Source organism: Clavelina lepadiformis, chromosome 5 (genome assembly GCF_947623445.1).
Source record: "Clavelina lepadiformis chromosome 5, kaClaLepa1.1, whole genome shotgun sequence".
Lineage (NCBI taxonomy): Eukaryota > Metazoa > Chordata > Ascidiacea > Aplousobranchia > Clavelinidae > Clavelina > Clavelina lepadiformis.
Window position 1 is genome coordinate 3179305 of NC_135244.1, and position 20921 is coordinate 3200225.

At 37.7% G+C, this 20921-nt stretch overlaps 2 protein-coding genes across 5 annotated transcripts; both read left to right on the top strand.

The window, feature by feature from the left end:
• Window positions 1–889: 889 nt before the first annotated feature.
• LOC143460047 (protein unc-93 homolog A-like) lies at window positions 890–9169 on the top strand. 2 transcript variants are annotated; one of them, XM_076957402.1, is made up of 13 exons: window positions 890–1124; window positions 1274–1420; window positions 1592–1773; window positions 1959–2312; window positions 2458–2637; window positions 2753–2987; window positions 3120–3287; window positions 3362–3453; window positions 5026–5172; window positions 8231–8412; window positions 8520–8833; window positions 8929–9021; window positions 9129–9169. In XM_076957402.1, the coding sequence occupies exons 1-9, from the start codon at window positions 1004–1006 to the stop codon at window positions 5026–5028; spliced, it is 1482 nt and encodes a 493-aa protein (XP_076813517.1). In that variant the 5' UTR covers window positions 890–1003; the 3' UTR covers window positions 5029–5172; window positions 8231–8412; window positions 8520–8833; window positions 8929–9021; window positions 9129–9169. The 2 variants fall into 2 exon arrangements, with proteins under 2 accessions (XP_076813517.1, XP_076813516.1); XM_076957401.1 differs by lacking the exons at window positions 5026–5172; window positions 8231–8412; window positions 8520–8833; window positions 8929–9021; window positions 9129–9169 and having other exon boundaries at window positions 3362–3672.
• Window positions 9170–14022: 4853 nt separating this feature from the next.
• On the top strand, window positions 14023–16975 carry LOC143459848 (uncharacterized). 3 transcript variants are annotated; one of them, XM_076957148.1, is made up of 9 exons: window positions 14023–14049; window positions 14316–14482; window positions 14572–14718; window positions 14796–14974; window positions 15063–15593; window positions 15677–15721; window positions 15965–16199; window positions 16476–16643; window positions 16711–16975. In XM_076957148.1, exons 2-9 carry the CDS (start codon window positions 14344–14346, stop codon window positions 16866–16868), a joined length of 1602 nt encoding a protein of 533 aa, XP_076813263.1. In that variant the 5' UTR covers window positions 14023–14049; window positions 14316–14343; the 3' UTR covers window positions 16869–16975. The 3 variants fall into 3 exon arrangements, with proteins under 3 accessions (XP_076813263.1, XP_076813264.1, XP_076813262.1); XM_076957147.1 differs by having other exon boundaries at window positions 14025–14049; window positions 15677–15847; XM_076957149.1 differs by lacking the exon at window positions 14572–14718 and having other exon boundaries at window positions 15677–15847.
• The last annotated feature ends 3946 nt before the right edge of the window (window positions 16976–20921 follow it).

Consider the following 20921-nt stretch of genomic DNA (forward strand, 5'->3'; position numbering starts at 1 on the left):
TATGAATTCTCATTGTTGTATTTTTGTTTTGAAACTGTCTTCCATGATCAATTTCCAGGGGTAACCGCCGTTAAAATCTCATCTAAGTTTGTTGCATAAGCCAAAACCAGCCCAGAGCCTAGGCCACAGGAACACCCAAGTGTATTGCATATGTAGGTAGTGACTTTGGTTATCGATCACCGGTTTGCACCATTGCGAAAGTCGCTCAGCCCTTGACCCAACTTTGACTCTGTGAATCCGAATCCTGTTAATGCAAGACTTCTTTCAGCAATTGTGTGATCGCTATGCGATCAGCAAACGTGGATGCTGAAATGATTTTTTCCTTACTGACTGACAAATGTACCGTAAACAACATTTCAGTCTTATCACGGAAATGATCACGCATTTCCCACTAAACGTTTTAATTTGTTTAGTGTATACTTCTCACTATAGGAGCCCGATAAAAGTCGTTGGTCTTCACGTTTGCAAACGCTGAGACGAAGGTGCCTTAAACCTGATGAAGAGTTTAGAGAATTTAGAGGAAGTCATTGTGGCAAAATATTTCAAAGTAATGTAAGGTTTGATCAAAGCTTTTTATACTCACATAACATACCAGAACCAGGAAAGCGTGTACGGTATGCAACCAACAATGCTATTTTAGGTAGAAACCATTCTTGCGAGACAGAAATGTATATAACTTATACAGTATACCAGGTTAAGCGTCAAATTATTGACGTTGCATAACAAGACAACAAATTCATTTGCAGAGAGAAAGAGGTTGATGCAATCGCATCTGGTTGAAAGTGCATAATGAAAAACGGAAGCAATCGGTTTTTGTAAACTCATATTCGTGTTTATAGTTTCCTTACTATAAACTATATATTAACGACTACAGTATGTGGTTAGGTATATCTCGCGATAACATGTTCATAGGCGATGCATACAAGCTTTCACTTTGAGTGTTTCAAACGGATTTGGATTGTAAATGATTTAGTGCACGAAAAGTCTAACCTAAGAAAAAGAAATGGATTCGGCAAAAATACAAAAGGATTTTGTTGTATTCCTTGTTGCTGTAATGTTGACGACTGCGGGCTACAAAGCTGTATTTCCACTTGCGTCCAGTTTAAATGCTTCCGAAGCTGTTGGTAAGATTTTTCATTTTCAAAGGGCTTTGAGCATTCCTCAGGGTTATCAAAATGAACGTTTTACATTATTTATTTGTGCACTATACTTTCGCGCTAATGTCGAGTACGAAAGTTTTTTAACGTATTGAAAATACCGTTATCTTTTTTAGGCACAATCTCGATCGCAGTTGGCTATTTGCTGTCAATCATAGCGATTCTCTTATTTCCAATTCTTGAAAGTGCGTTTAGCCTCAAGAAAATCATTATTGTCGCACTGGCATTTTATATACTCTTTATACTGGGGAATTGTTCTGCAAGTGAGCCGTACACATACTATGAGATAATTTCGTCTTTACACAGAATGACACAAAGCGCAGACGTAAACATTCGTGATTAAGACTTAAATTTTAAAATACACTCGGCTTTCACATTTCCAATTGCTTTGACTGGAAGGAAATATGATTGCATTAGCTATGTTTACACTTTAGCTATATTCACTTTGCTCCCGGCTGGGTTGCTGTTTGGTACGGCGGAAGGTTTATTCTGGACAGCTGGGCCGTTCATTTCAGTAAACTTCGCACTCTCGAAGACAAAAGGGAGATTAAGTGACTTCGTTAAACAAAGGAGTCGCTTCACCGGATATTTCTTTGCAAGTGCTAATGTAGGATCTGTAAGTAGTTGACACTTACAATACAGTTTACACGTAGATGCTTCTGTTTGTTTGTTATTAAGTTACTTGCATTTTGAAAGTGATAATATTTAAGCCTACATGTAACACCGGCGATTCTAATCCGTAAGTCAATACCTTCAATATAACATCCTATACTTTAAAGCTTCTTTTAACGAATTTAATAGATTTTGGGCAGTGGTATCAGTTTCTTGTTCCTCTTTGTGGATAAAACTTTGTCTGGAAAAGGAAATTTCACCAGAAACCAAGATTTTTCTTTCTGTGGAGCAAATGACTGTCAAGACCCGAACATAACTCTTGCTAATATTGATCAATACACCCCAGCCTATCCTGCCACGCGATATAGTCTGATTGGATTTTTAGCTCTGTTAGAAGTTATAGCTATATGTTTACTGCTTGTGTATTTACCCAAGAATATTAATCAAAATATTGATCCGCTAGAGGGCATCGAGAACCCAACAAACACAGCGAGTTTGCAACCTTCAAAATTAATTTGTCGAACAACGATTGACAGGCAACAGGTTTTTAACTGAAAACTCTATTTTTCGTTGTATGATTATTACACATACCGTAGTAACAGCAAAAATGTTCTGTTATTCAAACACTGTAGTAATCTAGCAGTAATTGTTACAGCAAGCGCCGAATTAGTTTCCTGCCTTATTGCAGGTAAACCGTCAAAAATTTCCACAAGTGCTGAAGGCTTCCCTTCTGCACACCTTTAAATTACTAATAAAAAAGAAACACATCTTGGTGATGTTGCTTCCGATGTATGAGGGGATGTTGAACGGATTTTTCTTTGCAGACATGACCCGTGCTTTTGTGTCATGCGTTTTAGGCGTGGACAAAGTAAGTTGTTGTCAGAAGTTTAAAACATGACTTGGATGTTTTTCTTTCGAAGCACTGACTTTGGAAAAAACTTAATTTGGATTCACTTAAAGCAACAACCTTGTTTTTACAACAGGTTGGCATAGTTGTTATCGTTTATGCAGCCGCGAACAGCATTTCATCATATCTCGCTGGACAATTAGCTGGAAAATACGGCAGAAATTTTCCTTTTCTATACGCGTTTCTGCTCCACATAGCAACCTTTGCCTTGTGTTTGTACCTGAAGATTACCCCAGACACTTCCTGGACAGTCTACATTACAGCGTTGCTGATTGGTGCAAATGAAGGGGTGTGGCTAACTTTGACAAATGGTGAACGACATTGTAATAATTCTATTTCGCAAAACTCATTTTTAAACTCAAAGGTTAAAACAAAATCTATGGATTTGCCAACATCAACCACCAACTTGTCAAAGCTGATTTAACGGCTTTATTTTATTACAGAAATGTATGGGAGTTATTTTCAAAAACAAGGCAAATATGCTTACGTCGCATGGACCTTGATGGCTCTATGTGGGATGACGATACAACTTTCGTTGAACCGAATTCTCTGCGTGCGACAGAAAATCTACTTGTTGATTGCTGTGTTGCCAGTCGCACTGATTTCATACGGTAAAAGTTTAACTGAAACACGAAGACTCCATAATGTGGCAGGAGAGTTAAACATTTTGTTTCCGACGGTTTAGGTGCATCCTATTACATTTATGTGCGGCGTAAACTGAAATCAACTTCAACCGATGAACACAAAATGACTGCTATAGATATGGATGGCAACCAAGTTAGCCAAGTTTTGTTGTAACATACTTTTGATTTACGGTAATACAATTAGCCTACTTACAAAAGTAAGCAAGATGTTACACAGTGTGTCGACGGTTTTATACGAACTATTTGAGTAAATGCATCGTCCCGCTTGTGCTGTACCATTCGACTTTTAAAACGCACATGCAATGGTTAAATATCCAAAATACAATTGCCTGTTTAATACAGAACCATCAACAAGAATTACAGTTTACGTCTGATCTTATGCGTGCACATTTAGTAAATGTCAAAACAGACTTCAGAAATGTTCAAACCACAGTCGAGGAAATAGATTGTTAACCCTTTCAGTCGATATCGAAAATTCAACATCGATATCATATATTTAGTCTCTACAGAAAGGGTTCATCTAATTATAGCTGGAATGTAAATAAAAAATCTTTTCTCAGAAAGTTTTTATGGATAATATGTTTAGTTTGTATTATATGCAGTGTTACCACTATTTTGAAGCTTCTTTAATTACATTTTTGAAAAGTAGCCGAAAGTTTAGGGCTAATTTTCAAATATCTACCGTGGATAATTTAACTGTATAGCTGTGCCCAAAACTGCGTAAGTGCGTATACATTTATACACGTACACCTATGTCTGTTCCCTATCAAAAACGTTTTGCTGTCTTAACACGTTATGACGTATGCATTTCCGATGCTATATTTGATATAAACCTTTCTCTCAAATGTCGTGAAAAGACAAATGGCGCTTTAACACCAACCAATATGTGCATTGCGTTGTTTTTGGAAAAGCATTTCACGTTCAGCAATGGATCTATTATAATTATCAAACTGGGCCAGGCAGGGAGCCGCATGGAGAGAGTTACCTAAAGGCTATTCCGGAGTTTCGCCTTTTATGCAGTCAGCATTTCTATATATAAGCCACAGTAAGCGTGGTTGCGATTGTTTTTGACAATGTGTCTTGAGAAACACTTTCTCATTTACTTGGCAGCCATTTTCCTCACAGCAGTAGGCGTCAGTGGGGTATTTCCCCTTGTCACTAGCCTGAACATTGAAGAAGCAGCAGGCGAGTGAATAGCATGGCGTGTTTCAAATATTATAAGAATTAGTGACAGGGTCTATTCCATCTATTTAACAGCCTATCTCTAACTATGGGCTGCGTGACCTACTTACGGTGAAATAGTAACTCTGTAAAAACTAACTGGCTTTATGTGCTGTATGTCCTTTCTCAACGCCTAGTTGCTTATCTAAAAACAAATGTTGCTTGCCGGTGAAATTATCATACCCATAGTAACAGTTGATATTTTTTTCAATTGACAATAACCAATCAATACAGTCTGTTTAGTAAATAGAACCTATTTTAAACAAAAGAACTACTTTCATGTAATACTTTCATTGCAATACTTTCATGCATACAACTACTTTCTCTACTTTCGTGTAGAAGCAAAACTCATGATCTTACAATAAAAATAAGTTATGTTCTAGTAATGTAATCTGGCTAGATCTGTTGCCTATCGCGACGACATGTCTACACCTGCTACGTCCAACGCACACACCTTACACAGTGCTTTAAAATATTTTTTCAGTAACGGCTTCCATCGCAATCGGGTACGCTTTGTCGATAATATCAACCTTAATAGCTCCATCGATTGAAGTTGTTTTTGGTGTGAAAACGTTGATAGTGGCAGCTCCTGTCCTTTTCTTGATGTTCGTATTGGGAAATATATATGCAGGTAAAGTATATGGACGCCATATGGGTCATTTTTATACTTATAGAGAAATCCATATTTCTGTTACTTCGTAGTTAATTTAAAATGACTAGTAGACCTATCATAGAAGGACTAGTAACTCGCACTCTCGGGTTACGGAACTTGGGTCCCAATCACAGATACTAGTGCGCCGTCACAGATTCTCAGGTGTGCCGCGAATCTTTTAAATTTTGGAAAAGAACTGTATAAATATTTAAAATAAGGCATGCAGACAAGCATATGTGACTTTAAAGCTTTCTAACTGCTTCAATAGCTGATAAATAAGCACATGTGACGATGAAACCAATTATAGGCTATGGCAATGCCGATAGAGTAGGGTAATTTTTTAAAGCAACTTTTCTTTTTTTCTATTTACCGTACTCTAAAGTGGTATCATTTCCAACTGATGAAGTAGAACGAAACCGCTGGATTGATGCCATGCCAAATGAACGTTCTAGTTTGCTACAGCTTAAGCAGATCTATGCTTGTGCTAATCATTTTGACTGTAAATGGATTTCAGTTAAAGGTGGAAAAAGACCAAGCCAACCACCGTCCATTTTCCCTGGAGTTTTAAAGTCATGCTTAAAGCAGGTCTCTTCAGCACCCAGAACTAGGCCTAGAACTGCTTCAGCAGAGGCGAGAGCTGAAAAGGAACGATTCCGTACTGAAGGCCTGGATAAGATAGCTGACTTTTCTTCTTTTTGTAATGAAATCAAGCAGCATTTCTCAAAGGATCATCTTTTTTTGTGATAGTGATGACATTTACATTTCTAAAACTGATGCAAAAGGACGTTCTGTTATTCAATTTCTTCATTTTCAACGCGTTCAATCGTCATTTGGATTTTTGCATCTTAAATGTGTTGAGAAAAATGGAAAGGACATACCTAAAACATATTTTTTCAAAGCTGGTTGTCTGCAAAAGAATAGCCTTCTTAGTAAATGGTCACAGTTAGACAAAATTCTGTCATGCATTACTGAGTATGAGTTCAAAGATACAGACTATCTAAAAAGTGCTGTAGAGGAATTGAATAGCATGAGTTGTTCTGATTCGCCTCATTTCCAGTTTATTTATGCTCAGTTACAGTTACTTTACGTTACGCATTTACCCTGTTGCAAAACTTAATTCAGATCAACTCAAGAAAATTATATTGGAAGCTCTAGTAGCGGTAAAAAATGCTGGTGGTAGTATAATTTCTTGTGTAGGTGATAATTGCAATACAAATGTTGCAGTTTATGGTAAATTACATGGCCCTGGTAAAGTCTTCATTGACGCTATAAATTCTTATGCTTTCCTTGTTTTTGACTACGTTCATTCTTTTAAAAATATAAGAAATAACTGGATAACGGTGCATGATAAGGAACTTTCTTTCACAAAAGATGGAAACACATATATTGCACGATGGAAGGACATAGAAGCACTGTACAATGAAGACCGGAAAAACAGCATCCGTCTTACCAAGATCACATACACAGCTGTGTACCCAAAATCTTTGCAGAGACAAAGCGTGCCTTTTGTATGCCAGATCTTCAATGACAAGACAGTTGCTGCTCTTTCAACTCTAAAGGATAAACTTGGCATTAACGAGGGCACCATCATTTTTGTCAAACTCATCACTGATTGGTTTCACATGATGAATGTGAAAGATCGATATTCTGGTATTAACATGCGTGATGAGTGTCGTCAACCATGGACCAAGAACTGCACTAGTTTCAAGAAACTTAATGAAACTTGTGACATTATATCCTCTTGTGCATGGTCAGGTGGTCGAGGTCGGACGCAGAAGCTTACTAATCAAACTGCAGAAGCATTTGTAGTGTCTACAAGAGCCAACATCGAAGCCGCAGAGTTGCTACTGACTCAGCACAACTTCATCTACGTTCTACCTGGTGTGTTTGCTGATGAGGCCCTTGAAAAGTTCTTTGGTCAAGCCAGACAACGCAGTGGAGGTAATTTCTATATTGACATTGTAGATATCAAGGCAGCTGCAAAAACCAAAAATCTCCATGCACTTTTAAAATATGAGTCAACTCCGTGCGAGTCTCATGATGTGCCTTGCACCTCTAACATTTGCATTGATGATGATCAATTTGACATCACCATTGCTGACACTGAAGACCTAGTGCAATCTAATGACAGTGTCAAGCATAAATGTATTTTTCTAGCTGGATATTTGGAACACAAATATCCAGCTAATATCTTGTGTATCGAAACTGAAAATGATGACGACCATCGGATTAATTCGGAGTTTCTCACAAACTTAAATAGAGGTGGACTAACTGTACCTCTACTCTCAACAGTACATTTTGTACACTCAGCCTATAAACTGTTTGGTAAGTGCAACTTGCATTGCTGCCGAGCTCATCTCTGCCATGCTTTGCGTCGTATTGATAGTCCAATGGTTGTAATTCAAGGAGCATGTCTTACTTTATCAAACATTCTTTTGAAAGCATTTGTGCTTGACAACAGTGACAAAGAAAGACAACTCGGCTGTTTGAGAAGAAAAGAAAAACTCTCTACTAAAAACTGAACAAGTATCTTTAGTATGCCAACAAGTATTTTGATTACTCATTTCTACAAATTTCATTGTTGTTTGTTGTTGTTTTTTATTGTTGTTTCACAAATTTCATTGTTCGTGTTGAAATATTCAGGCTAAACTGTCCATGAATACATTTTAATTCAGTCACAGGGGAACATACTGTGTGTTTCAGTTGTTTAAGTGAGAAAATATGCAATATTTTGAGTGATTTTGGACTATTTTTTCGTGATTTGACCTTTAGATGACCTTCAGATGACCTTGTAGAAGGTTAAAAGTATGAAAAAGTAATTCCTCACCCTTCAAAACCCCCCTAGAGACACCAGAATGAAGGTTTTACCATGTATTTGACACAAATTATGATGGGACCCAAGTTCCAACTTGGGACCCAAGTTCCAGATACCGAGCATAGAAGTTACCAGTCCTTGAGACCTATAGACAAATAGATTTTCTGAATCTAACTTTCTCTTAAACATATTTTCATTCTCAAACCAACTCATCCTGCGTAGCGAGTTACACTCTGATACCGGCAGGATTGTTCAATGGAATCGCGGAGGGCTGGTTTTGGGGGGTAGGGACATATGTCGCGGCCAATTTTGCGATCTTAGCCTCCAGAAGTGATAGCAGTAATTACTCAGGACGGAGAAGTCGTTACATCGGGTTTTTCTTTGCAGCAGCACAAAGTGCGGTTGTGAGTATCCTACCAGCGTTGGGTTTTATGACGCTAAAAAGTTTTAAGCTTATGAATTTTTTTTTGAGTTTCTCGTTAATTAAACAGGATACGTCGTTTGTTTCCAGCAGTGGTATCAGTTTCTTGTTCCTCTTTGTGGATAAAACTTTGTCTGGAAAAGGAAATTTCACCAGAAACCAAGATTTTTCTTTCTGTGGAGCAAATGACTGTCAAGACCCGAACATAACTCTTGCTAATATTGATCAATACACCCCAGCCTATCCTGCCACGCGATATAGTCTGATTGGATTCCTGGCTTTATTGGAAGTTATAGCAATAGTTTTGCAAGTGGTGTATTTACCCAAAAATATCAACCAGTGTATGAACCAGCTTGAGAGTCCAATCCCAGAAGGCGGAGATCGAAGACAAAGCGATATCGTGGGTACTTTGCTTAAACCTATTCCAGATCTTGTCTTGCTGACCATAATAATCTTTTTGTATAGGCTACAGTTTGGTAAATTTTAAAAATTCGTCTAGATTGAACCCTGCCGTACACTTGAGGGTGCGAGTTTAGAAAGTCAATCACCGTCTGATCTGCAGCAGCCAGCATCATCCGACCAAGCTCAGAAGGTAAAACCCCAGATGAAAAATTTCCAATTTTGGGAAGCTGTAAGTTTCAAGCCTATGACTATAGTTTTTAACCGATTTTTAATCCTAAGCTTGCAATTTCATTTCAGAAAGATCCTCTAAGCCCCTTACATGTGTTGAAGACCTCATTAAAATGCACTTTTGAGTTATTGTTGAAACCGAAGCATCTCCTTGTGATGTTACTTCCTATTTATGACGGATTGCTGATTGGATTTTTCTACGCTGAAGTGACTCGCGGATTTGTTTCTTGCGCTTTAGGAGTGGACAAGGTAATTTAAAAAAAAGGTTTTGACAAACATAAAGCCTGTTGACTGTTACTCTGTCGGTTTTCCTGTTATAACGATAGACATTATACTTAGCCTAGTGGCGTAATTTAAATATGCAAAATAGAGCATCGCATAATTTAAAATGTATATCGACTACTTTTACATTTGTCTTATCAAGTTGAAAAAGGCTTAAAATAAAATCGGTTTCTAATAGGTTGGTATAGCCACCATTTTGTTCGGAGGTTCAGACGCGCTCACCTCATGCTTGGTTGGAAAGTTTGCAGGAAAATATGGTAGAAATATACCTTATATCTTTGCATTCTTTGTCGATATTGGAAATTATACTGCCTGTTTACATTGGAAAATAACGGAAGAAAATTCTTGGGCAATTTACATTCTATCTTTTTCGTTTGGTTTAACGGACGGTGTGTGGCAAACCCTTAGTAACGGTAAGACCTGGTAGTACTTGCAAAGCTTAAATTAATTATACTTAATATCAAATCTTTCTATTCTTTGCTGTTTCATTATCCAATACAGAAATGTACGGAAGCTATTTCGAAAAAGATGCTAAATATGCTTACGTACTATGGACGCTTATGGTGCAATTAGGACTGCTGATACAATTCTCCATCAGCAAGGCTTTGTGTGTGTGGCAAAAAATTTACTTACAAATGGCTGTATTATCGGTCGGATTTTTTTTATACGGTAAGTGACCTGTAGATAGAAATTATAAGCAAACATTTTAAATAAATCGACAAAATATTGAAAAGGTTTTTGGCTCAAGCACGTTTTCTTTTAGGAATTTCATGGAGCTTCTATGTTTGGCGACGACGTCAGCTAAAAACTAAAGATTGCGATGTCGTTGTTGTAACTGCCACAGGAGAAAAAGATTAAACATTATCCTACCTCTCAAACCCGAGATAGGCTCTCAGAAATCGCTGTTTTGTGTATGTGATTGCACATAATGAATGCTTGTCGACAATCAATAACGCCGTCAAATAGGCAAACGAAATCTTCCGTAATTGTTTATATTTGTGTCTATTTCCGGCCGGTACACTTGCAAGCAATCTTGTTCAGCTTCTCACGGCAATTTTTAATACTGGAACATTCATACTGAGAAGTTTTAAAATTGATGTTGTGAGAGTATGAGTAGATAGTGGTGCGGCATTATAAGCTTCATCTTCAAACTGAGAAAAGTTTTTGTACAACGTAAATTCAGTGACGATTTCTATCTCGCGAGCCCTGGTTTGCAAATTGTTCTTTGTGCAAGTTTAAATGAACACATATTTTTTAAGGAGCCTATAATTTTTAAAGTTGTGTCCTGAGTTTGGAACTACTTGTCAGTAGCCTACCACTGAAACAGCATCGTTTATACCTTGCTGAAGGCAGTGTACAACGTATAAGGCCAAAGCTCGGCCAAAGCCTCATATTCTATATAAAAGTAATTTATATAGAGGTATACCGTAGTTATATAATAGTATGACCCACCGTAAAGAATGTGGAATAATTAAGAGAACCTTTATTAATGTCGACAAGCATACTGATTTCTTTTATTTGCAAATAACGTGATGACATGTTTTGGCGTAATTTCCTTTCTTATTAAATACTTTCGTAAAGCAAAATGATCAAGATCTGCATATTTGTATTCGCACGAGCATCAAAACCGGTGTACCGACACTTAATCACGCGACACTTAATCACCGACACACAATCACTTGAACATTTAATCACGCGACACATAATCACTTGGACATTTAATCACGATAGATTACAGCATGTGGAATCTTCTGGTAATCGTTGGGACGTGCATTCAATTTTCGATTAGCAAATTTTTTTGTGTCTATCACAAGATCTACATTCAAATTACGATGCTTTATGCTGCCTCTGTAACTTATGGTGAGTTAAGTTCATGACATGATGCACTGAATGGCCACATGCTCATTGTGGCTGATACCCGTCAACTCATTATGCTATTTTTCTAGCAATTTCTTATTACATTTACGTCATTCGGGATAATCAGACATCGGGCGAAGAGAGACATCTAGCGTCTGATGAAAAACATGAAAGCAGACGAGAGTCAGATGCCGAGTCCGCTGGAAAAGCAGCAACTTCGGCATAAGTCAAAGAACGTCGCTTAACACTAGAAGGACGGCAATTTTCGTATACCTAGAAGGACGGAGTGCGTCAATTGACGCAAAAGGTCAAAACGGCACAAATCTAACGTTTTTTGTTGAGAAAACTGTGCTGTTGCTCCGAAAAAACTACTTCTATCGCATGTCCGCTATGTCCATTTTAATTAACAAAAGCAATCGCATTGAAAATACAAGCCGTCGTGCCTAAACACTTCTGTTTCACGTAACTCCTTTTTCTTCTTGCACTCTTTCGGGACTTCTCTCCTGTTCTGGCGCATTGTCCCTACGAGGCTGCACTTCTTTTCCGCAAGTAGCAACGCTAGGTCAAGTGAGGTGAAAAAATTATCGCAAGTGACGTTGTAACCTCCTTGAAAAAGCGGAGCCATGAGTTTCAGTACAACGTCGGTGGGCACACTCCCTTGGGGGCTCCTTGCGTCATCTTTTCCAACGTAAGGAAAACCGTTGAATAAATATTTGTTTTCGACGTCAACAGTCAGCCAGAACTTTAGACCAAACTTGTCTGGTTTATTGGCCATATATTGGATGAACTTGCAGCGTGCCTTACACGGCAATAGTTGCTCATCCACAGTTATCTTCCACTGTGGAATGAGTGCTTTTTGGCAGATTGATATAAAACTGTTCCAAAGTTGTGAAGCGAGTGCAAATTTATCATGCAATAGATTCCTACGCCTTTCCGTTTTCAGATCGAAGCGAAAGAATCGTATGAGCTCCAGAAACCTGTCTCTTGCCATGGTTTGGGAAAACATCGGACATCCCCACGAATTCCCCCACAAACTCTTCACAGGGAAATTGCGCCCTCCTGTCACGCCACGAGCAACCACCGACCCGACGAATTTATCTAATTTATCTAACTAAGAAACTCTTACTACACCTACGCTTCGATAAACTTCAAAATTTCCGATATTAGGTTGCGCTTGTGACGAAACTACTCTGTTTTGCGGAAAAGTCGACTTGCATAGTTTGTCAACACGTTTGTTACACCCCCGTGCTGGCAGCTGTGACCTAATTCGATAAACCTGTAATTATCAGCAGAAACAAAACATTGCTCTCTATTGCGAGAACTGGTTTTTGTAGTGTGAAGTAACGATGCGTCAATTGACGCACCCCGTCCTTCTAGGTAGTGACCACGTTAATTATCTCTACCGGTAAAATAAAAACTTCATATTCATGGGTTAGTTACCTAACACTTATGTAGGAAAAGTCAGGAAATATCACGGTTGTGCGATGCCCCACTAAAAAGTTATAGATGCACTTAGGTTGAAAATGCGTCAATTGACGCGCCCCGTCCTTCTAGTGTTAATGTGAAGAACTTATTTTGAAACGTTTTACAACAGATTACTGATTTTTTTGTCGTTAACATAAATATAACAACGACATTTTTATTTTTATTTTTTCAATAGAACCTGAACTAACAGAAAATAGCACTTAATTTCTCTACAATGTAATTAGTTTCAGACCACCGGGTATTCTAGTTAAGGAATAATAACAAAGCTCATGTTCTTGAAATCACTCAAAGAAGAGCTGTCGTAACTATCGAATCTATACCAAGGACTTTGTTTTCGAAAGTACTTAATCAAAACATCAAAAAGCAGGCGTTAAAATGACGAATTTTCAATCAACATATCTGCATACATTTTGACTTTTAAGGTTGGACAAATAGACTAGAGAACAGACATGATGGAAATAGGACTTAAACTTTGTAATGAGGCTCCGTATGTAAGCTTGTAAAAAGGCCTAACTTTTTTGTTTATTTTGTTATAAAGTGAAACTACTAAAAATGCAATTAATCAAAAAATTCCGAATAGGATTCGCTAAAAACTTGTATGTCACCTTTGTATGCCTTATTTAGGTTTTTATTTTATGAAATACTAATAAAATGACATATCACACATGCGATCTGGAAATTTTTAATGCGCCATTTGCCAGGGTAATCCCCGCACTGATAAACAACACCAACAATGCTGGTCTCTTATTGGTCTAACACACTTTTTAACCATTACAAAAATCGTCCAACAAAATCATGGAAACCGCACGATTTTAGCATGTACGGCTCCATATAAGTAAAATATAAGTAAAAAAATCACATGGGTTTTGATGAAGCAAACACAAACCAAGGTGAATTGAAAAAAAGCTTGCTCCAAAAATCATATTTTGATACAAATCTGAAACCTAGCTCATAACTTTCATCAACTTTTCGGGCGTAACGCAAATTGTTGTCTGCGTTTCCATGGTTTTATTAATTACTACATAAACGTTTATTTCGTTTCATAATATTTATATTCAGTCACTCTGTGTATGTTTAAAATATATTTCTCAACTGGTTTCATTTCCGACATCCCTTCAACCGATCAGTAACTCGATAAATGAGGTAGTTGACGTTTATCACTAAATTGCTTAATTGGATTGTTTTATGGAATGTGCGACGTGTCTTGCTTGGAGCTAAACGGCCCGGGTTCTAATTAATTAGGAATTTCGTGTCGCGTTTTTTACTAAATTACATTTTACCAATTTTTTCTACTTAAACTGAAGCCGCGTTGCCAAGATCAGCAAAAGCTGTAAAAATGTTGGTGCAACGACAAGGCTTGAAACTAGTACGCTTCTCTATACTTGACGTGCTACTTAACTAAGTCTCGTTTTGGTTTTAAAATAACTGCAGAAATTAACTAATACTCGCTTCCTTTATATGCTTTTAACCTTAACATACCAGCATTTACATTAGCACAGTGATGTTTAAAGGGTAGAAACAAACGTTCGCGTACGTTGGTTAAGTACGGTTTGTGTACTGGTATATATTATGTGAAGGACCAACGTTAAGTATGCAACGGTTACATTAACATTTAACGCTATTGTATTTCAGGTGCCACATTTTGTGATAACAAGCAAAAATGCCTTCAGAAATCGTCCATGAGAAGGAGAAATTAAGACAACGGTGTATTTTCTTTTTCGCCGCCGTTTTTTCCACCTCCACCGTTGTGCATGGAACATTCTCCATCCTGTCTCATCTTCAATTTGAAGAGGGCTATGGTAAGTATGGTTAAAGTCCGACAGACCTGATCATTGTGCTTTTTACATACGTATACTTGATCGACAACTGTTCAGTGTTTTGTTTAAAGGAACAACGCCTTTCGCCATGTTCTACGCCACTTCGTTAGCTTTCACGGCTTTTGTTCCAGTATTACAAGAATGTGTTTCCGCCTTAGTGATTTCCATTGCTGGTCAACTGTGTTATGGTTTAATTTTGAATGCATATTTTGATGATCGTAAGCAGAAACTTTACCTCTGATTTCTCAAAGCTTTGTGTAAAAAACAAAAACAATGATACCGCTTACACTTTCAGGCAACTTTGCTTTGTCTGCAACGGTATCTTTAGCGTTGGGCGACGCGTTGTTCGGTTCAACCGTGTTGGTATTGAAGGGAATTTTTGCAAGGAAATGGGCTAAAATTGCTAATGTCCCCGTCGATGAAACACGACGTTATTTCACTGGGTTACTATTCGTGGCTCACCAACTTGGAATGGTGAGTAGTTCCTGTTTCTACCATTTTTGTGGGTTTGTGACATTACTACATTCACAAACATTATTTTCATGGATATTTTATTTTCCAGCTAACCGGTAACGCTCTCAGCCTCGGGATTTTATTCATAGATCATGCCACATCTAGCAACATGGGCAACTTTCCTCCTACGAACCAAGCGTTTTGTAGTGTTAAAGACCACCATCAACATCATATTGTCACAGACGACAGTGTATACCAATACACTCCCTACATTTCCGCTACTCAAACACTCCTCTCTCTAACTTTTGTAGTGATTTTCTCATGTGCGTTTATGTCTTTATTGTATGCTGGTGTAGTAGCCACAAGGTTTAATGAAGTCGATGATCTTGGTCAAGTGGAAGATAAAAATCCTTTTTCGGGCGAAGAGTCCATTCCGCTAAGGATCATGGCGCCAGGCAATAATATCGTAGAGGAAATGAACCCAACAACTTATCACGAGACGGCTCCCGATAATCAGTACACCGCTGTTCTGCCTTCCCGTAGTCAGAATAAAGATTTATCTCGATCAATGGCAAGTGCCGTACCCTTTGTGGAAGAAACCTCGCCTGTCCTGTCAAACGAACATCGACTAAGGTTGCAGGTACTGTTAGTCGGAAAAGATTCTCTACTGTCCAGATTTTGTATAGTTTTTTAAAGTTTCAACTAGTTTTCTCTTTTCGGCAGGAACCGCCATTTTATATTAGGATCAAAAACCTCTACAAGACAATGGTACGACTTACATTTACAAGAAGACACCTTCTCGTTATGCCTTTGCCTATTTACACCGGAATGTTAATTGCTTTCGTGTTGTCGGAACTACCACAGTCGTTTGCTTGCTTTCTTGGCCTTCATCAGGTTTACGACGTGATTTATGAGTGGCCCCAAAAACTCACAGCGTTATTTCTTCGTCACTATACGCTAGCGCATTTCTAGGCTTAACATTTTCTAACTTTGAACCGTAAGTTTTTGTAGGTTGTGCTCGGATTGGTTCTGTGTTGCTTAGCGGGCTCCATTTTCTCCTTCGGGATTGTCATAGCACCAGGGAGACACGACCGAAACGTTTGCATTGCCCTCGCTTTACTTCTAGATCTGCCGATATATTACTTCTGCTTCCATTGGCATACGGTTGAGGTCAACCCTTCGCTTATCTTCGTTTTATTTCCAGTAATTGGCGCCTGTGCTGGAATTTGGAAAGTGATATCAAATGGTACACGAGTTTTTTGTTATACCTCCTGCCTCTAAGACAGTGGTTCCCAACCTTTTTTGCTGCTCGTACCCCTTTGTCAGGTCAGAGTATTCTTCGCAACCCCAAAAAAATTCTGATGGAATTTTTCATATATATGTTGGGAAAATTCCATCATTTTCATATATATATTGCTCTTTGGCCCAACGATCTTCGTACCCCTTGATGTTCAATCTCGTACCCCCAGTTGGGAACCTCTGCTCAAGACGTTCTGAACTTTTCCGTTGCTGTGTTCTCTAGATATCTACGCGCACCATTTCAAGGGCGAGGAAAAGATAGCCCACACCATGTGGAATTTTTGGAAACTAGCTGGAATGTGCATTCAGTTCTCGATCAACATACCTTTATCCATGAATGACAAGGCCTTGGTTCGACTTACCGTGCTACTTGTTGCTATTGTTTTTTACGGTGAGTTCCATGTCCAACTTGCTGTACTGCAACCTACATTAACCATACTAATTTCTCATTTTTCTAGCTATTTCCTTTTCCTGTTATGGCAATCGGCGAGACCAAAGGCCACGTGGAGATGGCCAGATTTTTTCAGAGCAGAGATCTACACACACACAACAGGTGGAAGGAGTGGCTACGTCTTGGATTTATAACCACAATGCTTTCTGCCGTGCCCAGTTTTAAAATTTTTCATCAATTGTTAACGTAATCCGCAGATTTATCTGTTCATTGTTTTTACTGCATTTTATACGATACCGATTTAACACATTACGCTATAATAAACATTTTATATGATACAAACGTAGTGCTTAACGAGTCGATGAAATAATTGGCATTGGTAACGGGGTGTTTCAGAAATCTCATGCATCTACACTGATCTTTTAACTCTACTTAGCAATGAAAGTCAAAAATAGACCTTGGTTATGACGATTTTAACTCTGCCACCAAGGGATGTGCCAAATCGACAAAGATTCGGACTCGTGTAAGTACACGAATAACAGATTTGACATTTGTGCAAATTGGAATCATCTGCCAACCTTGTTACCTGCAATATCACTCGTACAAGATTTCTGACAACCAAAAAAATCATGCTAAAGTTTGTCACTTCGTTAATGTATTCGAAGAAAAGTCCTCGAAACTTGTCGGATCAAGCCAGAAATTTGTTGTTTTAAGAGTATTATATATTTCGTCTTATGCAAGGCATCTTCAGTTTCTTATTCAAATAGAATCACTGAAGTGTGATGTCAATAAACTTATTTTTTTCATTTGAAATTTAAAAATGTGCGCTCACAAACATTTCGTCGTCATTAACAGCTACCAAACAAGTTGGAACCTCACTATTTTGATTTTCGACAAATGCGTTGGTGCAGGTTGTAAGTAGTAACTAAACCACTTGCGTTGTTTAATGTGCGAATGTGCGGGAATGTGCGAAATGTCTTGCTTGGAACTAAATTGCCCGGGCTTTAATCAATTAGGAATTTCGTGTCGTGCTGTTCACTTACTTGCATTTTTTACATCTTTTTCACTTCACCCGAAATTTTGTTACAACGATCAGTTCGGTTGTAAAATGTTGGTACGATGTCAAGGTGTTTAGGTGATCGTTTTTTTATTTCTATTATTTCCACAACAACAACAACAAGAACAACAACAAACAACAAATAAAGAGTAGTATAAAATAAATGGCAAAGCACAATTAAAAAAATGAAAATCAAAAGCATGGCAGGCAAAGCCCCCATTTGCTATAATGAAATCTTAGTTTATTTTTTCTTTTTGCTGAACACCTCTCGGATTCTTCAGTATCCTTCAACAAGTGTTCAAAGAGCTCTATTGATGGTTTTCTGTTGTTACACTTGGCCCGATATATATTCAAACGCGCTATTAACAATAAGCACTTAACAAGCCCAAAAGATATTGTCAGTTCAGGAATACCGAACAGTAAGTTTTTATACTGAAGGCTATGAGACCATCTCAAGCGCACAGCAATCCAGTTACATACATTTTCCCAGACAATTTTCGAAATTGAGCATTGAATAAATATGTGTAGTACAGATTCAACATTATTTCTACAGAAAACGCATTGCTCTGAGTCTAATGCTCCAAACGCGAACTGCGCCTGGTTGGAAAAAATAGCTTTAAGGTTAAGTTTAGTATGAAATGAACGTAGTTCTGTTTAATTGTTGAGTTGTAATGGGCGCGGTATAATTCTTTCCATGTTTTCTCGGGTATGTCAATTCCTAGTTCTTTTTCATATTTTTTTGTATGATATTGACAGTCGTAGCTTTTCGCTGAAGAATGAACTCGTAGCTGCGTTTTGATGTTTTCTAATGGTGTATAACGCATCGTTTTAAAGATGCTAATGTGTTTTTGATGTGGTCATTTTGTCGCGAAGTTTCTTCCCAGTCACCTGGGATTGCAGATTTAAGTTTGACATATTCCACGAATAGTTGAATGTTAGGTACAATGTCATTGTCAATCATAAGCTTGTCAAAATTGATATAATCACCGTTTGTGTCAATTAGTTGGTAGTAATCTGTGATACCTTCACGAGCCATAGTGGATACGTAGCATAACTTCTTTTTATATCTAACTAGTTTATTGAAGAAAAGCGGTTTGGTTTGTAGGTTGAGTAACTTTATTTCTTCTGACGCAAATGTACGCCATGCGCTTACCGAAGATCTCAAAGAGCGTAGTGGCAAAACAGTTTTAGGCAACTTCGTAGGAGGCATGAAAGCAACGAGTCTCTGAAAAAAGGTTTTTCCAGTTCTTTCCATGAAGACTAGTCACTAGGGTCAATTAGTAGCTTAATCCATTTTATTTTTAATGCGTTTATATATTCCTTGATATCAATCATGTTTGCACCGCCTTAAGCATAACTAGTGCACAAGGTTTCGCGTTTTATTCGTTCCCATTTGGAACTCCACATAAAGCGGTACAACAAAGCTTTAACTTTCTTCATAAAGTCGCCGGAAGATTAATAGGAAGTACACTTGCTTTGTAAGTTAAAATTGGAATTACTAATGGTTTAAGAATAGTAATTTTCCCTGTCAACGTCAATCCCCTACATGTCCAAAGGTTTAGTGAGGTAGACATTTTGTTCAAAACTTTTGTGAAAATTCATAGTAAACAGTTTTTGGTTATTTACTCTATCTACTGGAACGATAATTCCCAAATAATCAATAGAATCAGTGGGCCATTTTAAACCTTGCTGGGCTAATGGTTTACTTGTCGTATTTCTCCAAGATCCAACGTAAAACGCCTGCGATTAATCAAAATTAACTCTACAGCCAGAGATTTCGGCAAAGATTTTAACATAATGTTTACAGCTGAAAAATCTGCTGGAGAACCTTTTAAAAAAATTAATGTGTCGTCTGCGAAAAGCGACATTTTAAAAGTATTTAGGCCCATTCTTATTCTATTAAAAGTACTAGTTCGCAACATAAATGCTAGTATTTTTATTCTCAATACAAACAACAAAAGGGTCTCCTTAATTGTCGAACTTCGCGGCAAATGGCAAAGTTTTCGGATAAATATCGGTTGTTTGTGATAACAAAGCTAGGAATCGAGTAAAGTGTTTTCACCTACTTAATTAGTTGTGTCTGGAACCCGTAGCCTTCGAGACAGCATCAATAAATAAAGTTCCAGTGAAGGGAATCAAAGGCTTTATATATATCTAACGATATAATGGTGCCGGGAATTTCAAACTCATCCGCGTAATCAATAATATCATAAACCATACGAATGTTATTGCCAATAAACCAACCTTTTATAAATCCATTTTGGCCATGATGGATTAAGTTAGCAACTCGTCTTACAATTCTTTTGCATATTATTTTGGAGATTATTTTATAATCTGCGTTTAAAAGCGTTATTGGTCTGTAATTGTTTGCAAACAATCGATTTTTATTTGGTTTAGGTTTAAGAGTTTCCACTCCTTCTCTCTGTGAGTTAGACATTACCCCTGTGGCACTAGATTGATCCATTGACGCCATAAAAAGTGACTTAATATCTGACTAAAATGTTTTGTAAAACTCTATGCCAATGCCACCGGGACCTGGAGATTTGTTGTTAGCCATACTTCTAATTACATTTATACATTCAGATTCTGAAATCTTTCTACTTTGTTCGTCGGCGCTGTTCCCATCAATCTTAGGTATATCGAGTTTGGATAAGACCGAATTTATCTGGTCAGGTGTTGCATTGTTGGCGGGGCAACTCTGTAGCGATGCGTAGAACTTTCTTAGCTCTTGTTATAAAAGAGTTTGGTCGGTTAAAATGTTTCCATCAGAGTTCAGACGTGTTATCCTGATTTCGTCTGCATGACGCTTCTCTAAGTTTAAAAAATATTTGATTTAAATAAACAATGTCACAGAACGTCCAACAAAATCATGGAAATCGCAAAATTTTAGCATGTACGGCTCCATATAAGTAAAAAATCACATGAGTTTTGATGAAGCAAACACAAACCAAGGTGAATTGAAGAAAAGCTTGCTCCAAAATCATATTTTGATACAAATCTGAAACCTAACTCATAACTTTCATCAACTTTTTCGGTCGTAACGCAAATTGTTGTCTCCGTTGCCATAGTTTTATTAATTATTATATAAACGTTTATTTCGTTTCATAATGTTTATATACAGTCACTCTGTATATGTTTAAAATATATTCCTCAACTGGTTTCATTTCCGACATAGCTTAAATCGATTAGTAACTCGATAAATGAGGTATTCGACGTTTATC

Excerpts from the sequence above, each read along its gene's own strand:
- LOC143459848 (XM_076957147.1), top strand. The coding sequence starts at position 14,344 with ATGCCTTCAGAAATCGTCCATGAGAAGGAGAAATTAAGACAACGGTGT. Across the intron at positions 14,483-14,571 it reads TCAATTTGAAGAGGGCTATG|GAACAACGCCTTTCGCCATG; the intron begins GTAAGTATGGTT and ends TTTTGTTTAAAG. Across the intron at positions 15,594-15,676 it reads AACATCGACTAAGGTTGCAG|GAACCGCCATTTTATATTAG; the intron begins GTACTGTTAGTC and ends TCTTTTCGGCAG.
- LOC143460047 (XM_076957401.1), top strand. The coding sequence starts at position 1,004 with ATGGATTCGGCAAAAATACAAAAGGATTTTGTTGTATTCCTTGTTGCT. Across the intron at positions 2,638-2,752 it reads GCGTTTTAGGCGTGGACAAA|GTTGGCATAGTTGTTATCGT; the intron begins GTAAGTTGTTGT and ends TTTTTACAACAG. Across the intron at positions 3,288-3,361 it reads AGTCGCACTGATTTCATACG|GTGCATCCTATTACATTTAT; the intron begins GTAAAAGTTTAA and ends CCGACGGTTTAG.